Here is a 13,031-nt window from a genome sequence, read left to right on the forward strand (position 1 = left end):
GAGTGAGGCAAGCACAAGTAAAAAACACCATAGTATTTCCTACTGATTTCAGTGTGGCTTTTTATAAGTTGTTGACTTGGATGCTATAGCTCTGTGATTGCTTTCCATAAATTCTATCAGATTATGTTAGGTAGTTTTCAACTTTTTTACATAAGGAAGTGTGAGGGCTTGGGGCTTCTTCATTCACCATTTGGGCTCATGTCACCTGTCCTTTATTTCTTTTTATACTGCTTCATCAAGATAATTTACATAATATACAATTACACATATTTACACATATATACAGTTCAGTGGTTTTTAGTGTATTTCATAGGTGTGTAATCATTATAATAAATTTTAATAAAGGTTGCGTGTGTGTGTGTATGGGATGATATAATTTCTTTTGTGACTGGTTTCTTTTTTATCTTTTAGCATAAGATTTTCAAAGTCTTCATTTACAGCATGTATCACTAAACCACTTCTCTTATAGTGACAATATTACATTGTCTGGATATAAACTGTTTTTGGTGGAGGAACTCTGTCATCAGTTTATGAACAGTTAGGTTATTTTTGCTCTGCCTCATAGATATTCTAAGTAATGCTATTATGAATACTCAAAAACAGTATTTGTGTACATATATCTTCATTTCCCTTGTATAGATGCTAGATTATGTGGTATAGTAACTCATTTATTATTCTTGGGGTTTTTCGTTGGTTTTTATTGACAGTCTCGCTTTGTTGCCCAGGCTAGAGTGCAGTGGCACAATCTTGGCTCACTGTAACCTCCACTTCCTGGGTTCAAGCAATTTTCCTGCCTCAGCCTCCTGAGTAGCTGGGACTACAAGTGTGCGCCACCACACCTGGCTAATTGTTGTGTTTTTAGTAGGGAAAGTATTTCACCATGTTGTCCAGGCTGGTCTCAAACTATTGACCTCTAATCATCCATCCAGCTCGGCCTCGCAAAATGCTGGGATTAGAGGTGTAAGCCACTGGAGCCGGCTTCATTGTTTATTCTATTAAGGAATGGCCAGATTAATTTTCAAATGGCTGCATCATTTTACATTTTACTTTTTTTTTTTTTTTGAGACTGATTCTCCCTTAAGTCGTCCAGGCTGGAGTGCATGATGATAATTCAGCTCACTGCAGCCTCTGCTTCCTGGATTCAATCAATTCTCCTGGCTTAGCCTCCCAAGTATCTGGGATTTTAGGCACACAACATCATGTCTGACTAATTGTTATTTGTATTTTTAGCAGAGACAGGGTTACATCATGTTGACCACACTTGTCTTGAATTCCTGGCCTCAAGTGATCCACCTACCTCAGCCTCCCAAAGCGCTGGAATTACAAGCATGAGCCACTGTGTCTGGCCTACATTTTTATTCTTAATTTATAAGTTTCCCATTTATCTAACTTCTCTGATACCTATATATTATCTCCTTTTGATTCTAACCATACTATTGGTTTTGAAGTAATAAGCATCTTTTCATTAACATGTTGTTAATGGTTATATTTTCTTTGGTGAAATGCATGTTTATTTCTTTTCCCCATTGTTTAATTGGGCTATTTTTATTATCAAACTGTAAATTATATGCATGTATATTCTTGTTAGAAATTCCTTCTCAAGTGTTAAATGTGTCAGTACTTTATTCTGTTCTGTGAGTTGTCTTTTTTTTTGTTAGTGTCCTTTGAAGCACAAAAATTTTAATTTTGATGAAGTTTAATTATTTGCGTTTCTTGGATTTCATTTGTTTTTGTCATTACTAAGAAACTATTACTTAACCCATAATCATACAGATTTACTAATTTTTTTTTGCATGAGTTTTGTGTGGTATCTCATATTTAAGTCACATTCATTTCGAGTTAATTTTTCTATACATTATGAGGTAGGGGTCCAGCTTCATTCTTTTACATGTGGATTTCCAGTCCTCTGAGAAACATTTTCTCGTTACATATTCTTGAAATATTTCTCAAGAGAAAAACATTTTTATATTCAGCATTTAGTTTTTTATTAAAAATGTTAAATAAAAATGTGAAAATATTTTATTATGTATATAGAACTCCTTGCATTGAAAATTTAGTCTGTGAAGAACTTCATCCATATGCTCTTAGCTTTGTTAATGTGATTCACCCACAGAGAAAGCCAGGGTAACTAAATATGACACTATAATCAGAAATAGAGGATCTTAACATTGCTCACTCTGTACATATTTGCATATGGATAGAAACATACTTCTCCCAGTTTAGAATACGTGCCATTGCTTTGCTACTTGGCACTTGTAATTAACTTTCATAGTTATACCCCTCAGTACTTTTGGCTTCAAATTGTTCTACATTATCTTGTCCTTGGCCTAAGTATAAGAGTCTACAGATTCTTTCTCATAAAACAGTGTCTACAGGAAAAAACAAAACAATGCTTTTTGCTTATTACAAAAGGGAATTGAAGGGAGGCTGAGTCAGGAGACTTCCTTGAACCCAGGAGGCAGAGATTGCAGTGAGCTGAGATTATGCCACTGCACTCCAGCCTAGGCAACAGAGTGAGGCTCTGGCTCAAAAAAAAAAAAGGCAGGGGTAGGAATTCTGTCTTATTTAAGGTGCTTTCTCACATGTTTTTTTTTATATATATATAATTAGAAAGTTTTCGCATGTTGTCCTTGTTTTCATTTTTCATTCTCTCATATTCTCTTCATATCATTTTAAATGAAATTCATTTACCATTTAGAAAATTCCTTGCTCCAAAGTAAAATATGAATGACTACATGCTTTTCTTATAGATTAGTATAATAACTGAATTTCGTATTAGTTTTGTAGATGACAGAGGATGTTGAGTACCGTGCACTGGACTTTGACTTTTCCTGTGACTTAATGTAATATGATTATAGAAGATACTTTCTGTGAAATGTGCCTATAGAAACTTATTTCTCACTAATTGTCAATACTGCCCATGTAGATGAGTATTTTCATAATTTGTATAATGGAAGTGATAGCCTGTTAGAGGATACTAAGTATGAATATTTTTTTCTTAACCTGAAGGAAGAAAATGAGAAAAGAACGCAACACAAAGATCATTCAGATAATGAATCCACATCTTCAGAGAAGTAAGTAACTTTTAGCACCCACTCTACATTTCTGTTTAAAATACATGGATTTAATATTCTCTCTTTTTTTAAGTTCTGGAAGGAGAAGGAAAGGACCGTTTAAAACCATAAAATTTGGGACCAACATTGACCTCTCTGATAACAAAAAGTAAGTCTCCCTGCCCTAGTACTGTTTCCATGAACTGAACCAATGAAGGTATTGCAGGGTTGGGAATTGTCAAGTTTTCTATTTTTTTTTTTTTTTTTTTTTTTATTCCTAGTTATTTTTTTTCTCTCTGTTTCTTGTTTTTTTATGTTGATGTGTTAGTTTTACCTAATAACCCTACAATTCTGAAATTATTTTGACAGGGTTTTACAATTGAAATGTTACTCTTAAAATCAAAGTACCCTCTCTATTAATACAACTTTATAAATGGAAGATAAGTTATTTCTTTTATTTAGTAGTTATACATTTTATTATTTTTTTTTCAGTAATCTGTGTTTGTCTTAAGACTATTATTTTTGAAATAGGTTAAACACTTTAGTTGCACTGACTGTACAGGTAAAATGTTTATAGATTTAATTGTTTTTCTGATTGATTCGCAGCGTTTTTGAGGATATGGTAATTCTTATGAGTTTTTACTCTTAATCTGTTATTTTATTGCAGGTGGAAGTTACAGTTACATGAACTGACTAAACTTCCTGCTTTTGTGCGTGTGGTGTCAGCAGGAAATCTTCTAAGCCACGTTGGACATACCATTCTGGGCATGAATACAGTACAACTATATATGAAAGTTCCTGGGAGTCGGACACCAGGTGATTTTAATGACTAACATACCTTATATGATTGAAAAAATTGAGGTTATCACGTGGATCAGGCAAAGAGAACACGTTGTCATTTATACTTCTAAAGCCAAAAGGATTTTAAAATACTTTATTATAGGTAAAAATGTTCATATTGAGCTCAGAGTATTGTTTTTCCATCATTTTTATATGAAAAAAATCAGAAAAATATGAACTGGGAAAGGGATGCTAAGTTACTGAGTGTTAGGAATGACAACAAGTTAACAATGTTTTTCAGAGGTTTTCACCACAATTACAGTAAGAATGATGTATTATGAACCAGTTTACTCAAGTTATGTATAATAAAAATTTCATTGACAATGCTTAAAGTATGTGATGCTTTTTTTTTTAATAAAATGTAATACAAAAACTTCCTAATTTTAAGCAAACATTTCTTTAAAGGGCTAGATACTAAATATTTTAAACTTTGCAAGCCAAGAGGTTCAATTGATGATATTTTGTAGGTGTTCTATAAAAACAAAACTCATCTTTTTTATGGATTTTTATTGATGAAAAAATAAATAACGAATGCATTTTTTTACTAGTTAAAAGAATGGAATTATTTTGAAGAAAATAGTACTTCATTGGGCTCAAATACTGTGTTCTTGTGTCATCAATATTAACTACAAATGTACATCTGTTAAAGTTGTTCTGTAGTAGTAAGAGCCTCAAAAATGTCTTTTCAAGTGGATCAGTACTGCCATATACTAATGTCAAACTTTGAGCGTATTTTCTTGAATATATTAATTGCCTTAAAGACGCTTACAGGTTAGATTTTTGTTTCCTTTTGTGTTATTTTCATTTTGGGTTTCATTACTTTGCAGATTAATTTCCTCAAATTGAAGGTCAATTGCACCTTCAGTTGGAAAACCTCACAGTAGTACAAATGGCTTTTGAAATATGCACATTTTCCTGCACTTTTGTTGAGGTTTGGAAAATGCTGCTGAAATTATATTTTGAACTTAAAGAAGTATATGTTTGCAAATGTCTGTGCTACTGGAGATGTAGCTTCTTACTTGTTTTTGGTAGCTTAAGAAGTAGTATATAAAAGCAGTTTGATAGTATTTGCAATTCAAAAAATTTCTTTTGTCTTCAGAATGATTTATCATCCTAAAAGTTTCACATGTAAGTTCTCTTTGCCTTGTAATTTTTAGGTTGAATTTATCAAGAAATATTTTGAAGCCTGCAGGAAAATTTTATGGCCAGTAAGTGGTCAGTAACAGTGGCAGAATGTGGTACTTCTTCAGAAAAATTTCCACCTCAACTCAGAGCTCTAAAAATAGCCATACAACCTCATCATTGCTAAATCATTGACCTGCTTTTTTTTTTTAAGACAAGCGAAGATATTCAATATCTGTTTCTGACAAAATTCATGGAACTTACATTCAACGGGTTGATGAGACTGGCACATGATAAGATATTTTTCACAGATCTGCCAATGAATAATACAATGCAAATAAATGTAGATATTAAACACCTTTCATTTTCACAGTGAAAATGAAACAAATCACATGAAATGAAAAATGTCGTTTTTCTTTTAAAATCTAGCAGAGGAATAACCAAACTTTTAATAGATTATCTCCTTGTCATTTGTCTCTAAAGTGTTTGAGTTTTTTGGTTTCTTTGTATAACATTAGTACTTCAACAGTGTCCTATGGAACTGTTAAGGAATTCCTTAGAAGAAACGTAGTATGTTTTAGTTTGCCAGATATAATTTAAAGAAACATTGTTTTGAATTTCTGTATATGTAGATTTTATTCCAGTATTACATTAGTAGAAATGATGCCTGCTATAATACACTTCGTATTCTGATACAATCTTTAATGTGTTCTAAAATGTTGAGATTGCTGATAGATCATAAGCTAAGATTATATATATGGTATGTAATGTAAATGTTTCTAACTCTTTCACCATGGGTAGGTGCCCATGGTGTCCTAGTATTTGTAGTTTTTATTTTTAAAGCCACTTGCCATGGGCAGTGCCATGCACCTACTCATTGTGGAACAGTTGTGATTCTTTACATTATATCCTAACATTTGACATGTGGTAGGAGCTAAGAGTGCTAGGAGACAGGTTACATTTTGAACACTACACCTTTCTCTTAATAAGGTTTCTGGTACTATTTGTGAGAATTGAGAAGTCATTTATAGAGAAGGAAATAGTAATGCTATAGCTAATATGTATTGTATATTATGTTCTATTCAAAGTTCTAAGCATATATTTTTCACTCAGTCCGTATGCTGCTGCAGTTGTGACTTTCATTTTCTTTTACTTTTCAGGTCACCAAGAAAATAACAACTTCTGCTCTGTTAACATAAATATTGGTCCAGGAGATTGTGAATGGTTTGTTGTACCTGAAGATTATTGGGGTGTTCTGAATGACTTCTGTGAAAAGTAGGTTTCTGAACTAAACTTTCATTTAACATAACTGTGAGAAAATAGTCGTAAAGGACAAAGTGCAAAGCTGAGTTTCTTAATGAAACTATCAGTATTTTTACTTACTGCTCAGCAGAAATTTTTTTTAAATGACTTGATTTTAAATTTTTTATGTTATCTAAATACTTAATGAAAAGATGCCATGCCAAACACAGTGTCTTACGCCTGTAGTCTCAGCACTTGGGAATGCTGAGGCAGATCCTGGATGTCTTGAACCTAGGAGTTTGAGACCAGCCTAAGGAACATGGCAAAATCACAATTAGCCTGCACTTGTAGTTCTTGATACTCAGGATACTGAGATGGGAATATCATTTGAGCCTTGGTGGTTGAGGCTGCAGTGAGCCATAAACATGCTACGGCATTCTATCCTAGGTGACAAGACTGAGACTGTCTCAAAACAAACAAACAGAAAGATGCCATGAAGTAGTCTCTGCAGTGGTGATAGCTGTGAATTGATAAGAGAGTAAATTGTTTTTTATGTTAATGTAAAAATTTCATGCATTCTTCCAGATTTGACATGTGTGCCTTAAAGAAAAATTTTACTTACATTGTTTTTAGAAATTACGGGAAATTATAAAATAAGGCACCCTTATAGCTTAGTAACTCAATCTTGTGTATCTTTGTAATTCAACCTAAAAATATCAATAACAAAGGAATCACCGGATTTGTTTTTTAGAGTTAGTAAAGATAGTAGTGGAAAAATACAGACATAATTGAAACTGTATTACGTACTTAAAACATATTGTAAGAAAATAGACAAAATTCTCATAGAGAATTATATATGAAGTTTACATTCTAATCAATTAATATGCATGTTTCACAAAATTTCTACTTTAACCTTTTGGAATGTCTTTACATTTTATTTGGTAAAAAGTGCATCTTATTAAAACATAAGGTTAAATTTCTTACCTACTGGCAAGAAATAATGACTTTTTGTTGCCTTTGTTGTGTGATGCATAAGGTTTCCTCCGCATAGCAAAGGTGATGTTTTTTAACATTTAAAACATCAATAAACACTTTGATCTGACTCTTTGTTCTGAACCTAGGAAACTCCAAATACACAGAAACAGCAAGGGCAAACAAGGAAAAAAGAAGTTTATACAGGGGAAACTTCTATTGTGCTACACACAGAATTTTTTTCTTAAAACTGTGAGGTTGTATACTACAGTTCTTGTTACATTTAAATGTAATGACTTTTGTTCATTTTTCGTGAATGAGAACTCTCATTTTCAGGATTTAGTTTTTTTCCTTTCTGAACAGAGAAGTGACCTTAGGTTAATGATTGTTGGTGGGGGGGGGCGGGAATGTGATATCTGAAAAGTTAAAGATTGGGAATAATAAAAATATGAAGTTAAAATGATTCATTTATCTTTAAGTTCAAAAACTTTGCAATCCTCTTTGCAGTCTCCTTGTAACTTTATTTTGCATAAAGTATCTCCCTATATGTAATTAACCATTGTTTTGAAAAAAATACTATCTGCATTTGTTGGTTTTGCTGCCTTTTTTTAAATACAAAATTTTCTCTAATTTTATATTGGTAGTGTATGAGTAAGATAAGGTCAGGTTTGTGCTGTGCTTATAATTTTTTCCTTTTCCTTTCTTTTTTTCATTTTGCTTCCTGTTTACTGGCAAGTTTTTTAAAGTTTATGGGAAACGAGCTGGGCACAGTGACTCACGCCTGTAATCGCAACACTTTGGAAGGCCAAGGAGGGCTGATCATTTGAGGTCAGGAGTTCAAGACCAGCCTGGTCAACATGGTGAAACCCTATCTCTACAAAAAATACAAAAATTAGCAGGTCATGGTCATGTGTACCTGTAGTCCCAGCTATTTGGGAGGCTGAGGCAGGAGAATTGATAGAACCAGGAAGCAGAGGTTGCAGTGAACTGAAATTGCACCATTGCATTCTAGCCTGAGCAACAGAGCAAGACTCTGTCTCCACATACAAAACATTCCTTGAATTGCTAACCTCTGCTAAAGTCAAAAGCAATTTTAGGAGAATAAAATGAAATGGAATAAGATTTCATATAGACAACTCCAGATTTTTGTCATTTTTTAAAGATAAAATATAGAAACAAAGCAAAAGCTAGTTCTTAAATCCAAAACATTTTCAACTATGTGAATTTCTTCCTCTTGAGAAAACTTAATTTGAAATATTTTACTAAATTCTTAATAGAAAACTTAATGTAATTACTGTGCAAGTACATCACAATATTGAAAAAAACAATTTTTTTTTTTTTTTTTGATATGGAGTCTTGCTCTGTCCCCCAGGCTGGAGTGCAGTGGCACAATCGCAGCTCACTGTAACCTCCACCTCCCAAGTGCAATAAATTCTCCTGCCTCACCCTCCCAAGTAGCTGGGTTCACAGCTATGCACCACCATGCCTGGCTAATTTTTGTATTTTTATTAGAGCTGGGGTTTTGCCTTGTTGGCTAGGCTGGTCTTGAACTCCTGACCTCAACTGATCCGCCCTCCTGGGCCTCCCAAAGTGCTGGGATTACAGGTGTGAGCCACCACACCTGGGCAACAATACAGAAAATCTGATGAAGGACAATAACAAAAAAATGACTTTTATATTAAAACTTCATAATTTTGTCTGTATTGGTGTCAGTGGTGGCTCGTATATGTGTATATGGGTTCTTCTGGTAGTTTTTTCAGCTGTCTTAAGTCAACTAATTCTTAAAAGCATATGCAAATAGACATTCTGTCCTTACTCCCGTTTCCTGCCTAGGATTCCAGACAGCAGTAGAGGATGATTTCTGCTCTCCTTCTGCCACAGTAATTATGATTAAGATTTAAATGACTTAATGTGATTTCTAACCAGAGTTTTCCTTTTTAGAGATTTCAGAGTATTAAGAGGTTTTTTAGTTAAAAAGAAAGGATGAGTCAAAATATTTCTTATTGAAACAAAATTAAAAATCACTATGTTTAACTGTAATTAGAAACTTAAATATTAATTTGTAGACTTTTGAACAGTAAGTTTAAGCTTATAGTAGCTGATCTTTGGATAAGTCTATCAGTATTCACCTGCAATTAATTTTTCTCAGGACCCTGGCCCAAGTCTTCAACAGGAAATGAAAGAGGCAGTTCGTGTTGCAATGTTTTTGTGATGCAAAGTCTTTTTTTATTTGTTTGTTTTTTCTTTTGTTTGTAGTACAGTCTCTCTCTCTCTCTCTCTCTCTCTCTGTTGCCCAGGCAGGAGTGCAGTGGTGCAGTCGTGGCTCACTGCACCTCCTTCTCCCAGGTTCAAGTAATTCTCGTGCCTCAGCCTCACGAGTATCTGGGATTACAGGCACGTGCCAGTGTATGTGTGTGTGTGTGTGTGTGTGTGCTCTGTTCCCCACGAAAGTATCTGGGATTACAGGCACGTGCCTCTGTGTGTGTGTGTGTGTGTGTGTGTGTGTGTGTGTGCCCCCAGCCTCATCGAGAGTATCCGATCACAGTCACGCGCCCAGGTGTCCGGGATCATGGCGGCACGCCAGTGCAGGTGGTGCGTCCGATCACAGGCACGTCTCCGCAGGTCCGATCATTATACACGTACCAATCGCATTACGTGCGTGTCCGATCATGTTAACGTACCACCTGCAGGCAAGCCATTATGCTAACGTCATTGCTGCGCGTGCAGCATCTTCCAGCAGATGGGCTGGATTCCACCGTCAATAGCCCTCACACCTGATCCCCATGATCTGGCCCCGGCCAGTCCTGCGCGTGCGTGCGCATCTTCAGCAGAAGTGGTTTCATTGCCAGGCTAGTTTCATTTCTCTGACCTCAAGTGATCTTGCCTGCCAGCCTCCTCCCAGCAAGCGTGTGTGTGTGTGTGTGTGTGTGTATTTTCAGTAGAGGCAAGGTTTCATTGTATTAGCCAGGCTAGTTTCAAATTTCTGACCTCAAGTGACCTGCCTGCCACAGTCTCCCAAAGTGCTGGGATTAACATGCAAGAGCCACTGCACCCAGCCCTGTGATACAAAGTATTAATGGAAGAAAAATTTAAAGCATTTTTTTAACTCTTGTTAAATCTTTTTTAACTCGATTAATTTTCAAGTTGATTTTTCATTATTTTCTTTTTCAGAAATAAAATGCTTTTCAACTTGATTTTCATTATTTTCTTTTTCAGAAATAATTTGAATTTTTTAATGAGTTCTTGGTGGCCCAACCTTGAAGATCTTTATGAAGCAAATGTTCCTGTGTATAGATTTATTCAGCGACCTGGAGATTTGGTCTGGATAAATGCAGGCACTGTGCATTGGGTTCAAGCTATTGGCTGGTGCAATAACATTGCCTGGAATGTTGGTCCACTTACAGGTATTCTGAATAATAATACCAACAAAGTTTATATTGTAAAGAGTTACCTAGTAGATATTATTTTACTAGTAATAAATAATTCACTGAAAATAGAAATAGTATCTCTTGTAGGAAAAAAATACCAATTTTTAATACAGAAATTAAATTTAGCTTAAAAATGGCAATCCAAGAACACAGATTTTTTAAAAATATGAACAGTTTTCTTTGCAGAAATACAAGATATACTTTTAGAGTGCTAGATTATGTTTTTATAAAGGAAGCCCTTTATTGAGTTGTTCATTGTAGTTGTTCATTAGAATTTTCAGTTGATGTGATATACCATATATGCAGCCCAAAAATGTCATAGTATTTGATATACATAAGTTAATAATCTGGCCTTAACAGCTAGAAAGACCTGAAATAGACCATATCTCTACATTGTTAACTTTATGAGTTTGGGCAAGTTTTTTTTTTTTTTTTTAACTCTCAGGCCTTCATTTTTTTCTTCTACCAAACCACTTTCTTCTTCTACCAAACGACAAGGCCTTGAAAGAATAAAATGAGGTAAGATGTTAAAAGAACCTAGCACAATGTCTTGCGTATTGTGAGTGCTCTTTACATTAGATTTTTTCAACCAAAGTTATCACAAAACATAACAGTCTTACAGTGTTTCCAGGTTTTCAGAATTGGTATTGAAGTTACGCTTTTAGGGACTTTTTCCAATGGGCTTGGAAAAAAGCCCATTATTTATCGCCTGAGAAGCGATAAATAATGGTTATCTTCATATGTTCTATTACTTTGGGTTACTTTATGACTGTTGCTTTTTTCCTCCTAGCCTGCCAGTATAAACTGGCAGTGGAACGGTACGAATGGAACAAATTGAAAAGTGTGAAGTCACCGGTACCCATGGTGCATCTTTCCTGGAATATGGCACGAAATATCAAAGTGTCAGATCCAAAGCTTTTTGAAATGATTAAGTAAGTGCTTTCTAAAACTGCTGCAGTTTCTCTTTGGGGGTATTGGTAGCCATTCAGTATTTTTTTCAAAAGAATTATGTTGACATTAAATGTCAGAAGTCTTGGCAAAATTTAATAATATGTACATAATCTTATATATTCATAAGTGTTATAAAATCTCATAAGATTAAAATATTTCCTTCCCTTACAAATAGTCACTGTCATGCGCGTCCCTGTGAAGAGACCACCAAACAAGCTTTGTATGAGCGATAAAGCTGTTTAATCACCTGGGTTGCAGGCAGGCTGAGTCCGAAAAGAGAGTTAGGGAAGGGAGATGAGGATGGGGCCATTTTATAGGATTTGGGTAGGTAAAGGAAAATTACAGTCAAAGGGGGGTTGTTCTCTGGCAGGCAGGAGTGGGGGTCATAAGGTGCTCAGTGGGGGAGCTTTTTGAGCCAGGATGAGCCAGGAAAAGGAATTTCACAAGATAATGTCATCACTTAAGGCAAGGACTGGCCATTTTCACTTGTTTTGTGGTGGAATGTCATCAGTTAAGGCGGGGCAGGACATTTTTGTTTTGTGATTCTTCAGTTACTTCAGGCCATCTGGGCGTATATGTGCGAGTTACAGGGGATGCGATGGCTTGGGCTTAGAGGCCTGACAGTCACCCATGTTTATTACGACTTAGAGCAGAATAAAGGTGTACATGAATATATACTGGTAAATTTACAAATCTCTATTTTCTCCTAATTCTGATAAAACTGATTTCCTAGGACAATTTGTTTTACTATTTTTAAATAATTTTTTGTTTATTTTTTATGTTTTTTATGTTTATATTAAGGTATAGTATACATTTAAGATGTACAGCCTGATAATTTGATAAACATATATATAAACATGAAAGTTCTGGCACCTGTCTTGTTTCTCTTGCCATATGATCTCTGTATATACCAGTTCCCCTTCCCCTTCCAAAGCCCTCACCAGAAGCAAGTCCTGGTCCCATATTTCTTGTACAGCTTGTAGAACTGTGAGCAATATAAACCTCTTTTCTTTATATATTACCCTGCCTTGGGCATTTCTTTATAGCAACAGTAAATGGACTAAGACAGAAAATCAGTATTTAGAAATGGGATACCACTTTTTGCTAAAGATACCTGAAAATGTGGAAGCAAATTTGGAACTAGGTAATAGGCAGAGGTTCAAAGAATTGAAGGACCAGGCTAGGAAAAGTTTGTATTATAACGAATCGGTTATTCTGATGAGGCTCAGAAGAAGTCCGGCAAGGGTAAGTTCGGAGCTTCTTGGAGACTGGTAAACTGTTTCTGGCCAAAAAGCTGATAGAGAAAGTGAAACACTTGCTGATGAGATCTCAGATGGAAATGATGACTGAGAACTGGAACAAAAGTCACCGTTGTTACTTTGCAGCAGAGAACCTGGCTGTGCTGCTTCCATTGCCCTAGGGT

General features: G+C 35.0%; 1 protein-coding gene across 1 annotated transcript in view; it reads left to right on the top strand.

Moving 5' to 3' along the window:
- The first annotated feature begins 2,797 nt into the window (after window positions 1-2,797).
- The window catches only part of LOC116272391 (histone demethylase UTY-like), a 41,467-nt gene continuing 31,233 nt past the window's right edge, over window positions 2,798-13,031 (top strand). Inside the window, exons 1-7 of the mRNA XM_031661131.1 lie at window positions 2,798-2,804; window positions 2,888-3,074; window positions 3,148-3,222; window positions 3,721-3,869; window positions 6,176-6,290; window positions 10,446-10,633; window positions 11,448-11,589. Coding sequence (XP_031516991.1) covers window positions 2,798-2,804; window positions 2,888-3,074; window positions 3,148-3,222; window positions 3,721-3,869; window positions 6,176-6,290; window positions 10,446-10,633; window positions 11,448-11,589 — 863 coding nt within the window. The remainder of the gene's footprint in view (window positions 2,805-2,887; window positions 3,075-3,147; window positions 3,223-3,720; window positions 3,870-6,175; window positions 6,291-10,445; window positions 10,634-11,447; window positions 11,590-13,031) is intronic.

This window comes from Papio anubis, chromosome Y (assembly GCF_008728515.1).
Source record: "Papio anubis isolate 15944 chromosome Y, Panubis1.0, whole genome shotgun sequence".
NCBI classification, from domain to species: domain Eukaryota; kingdom Metazoa; phylum Chordata; class Mammalia; order Primates; family Cercopithecidae; genus Papio; species Papio anubis.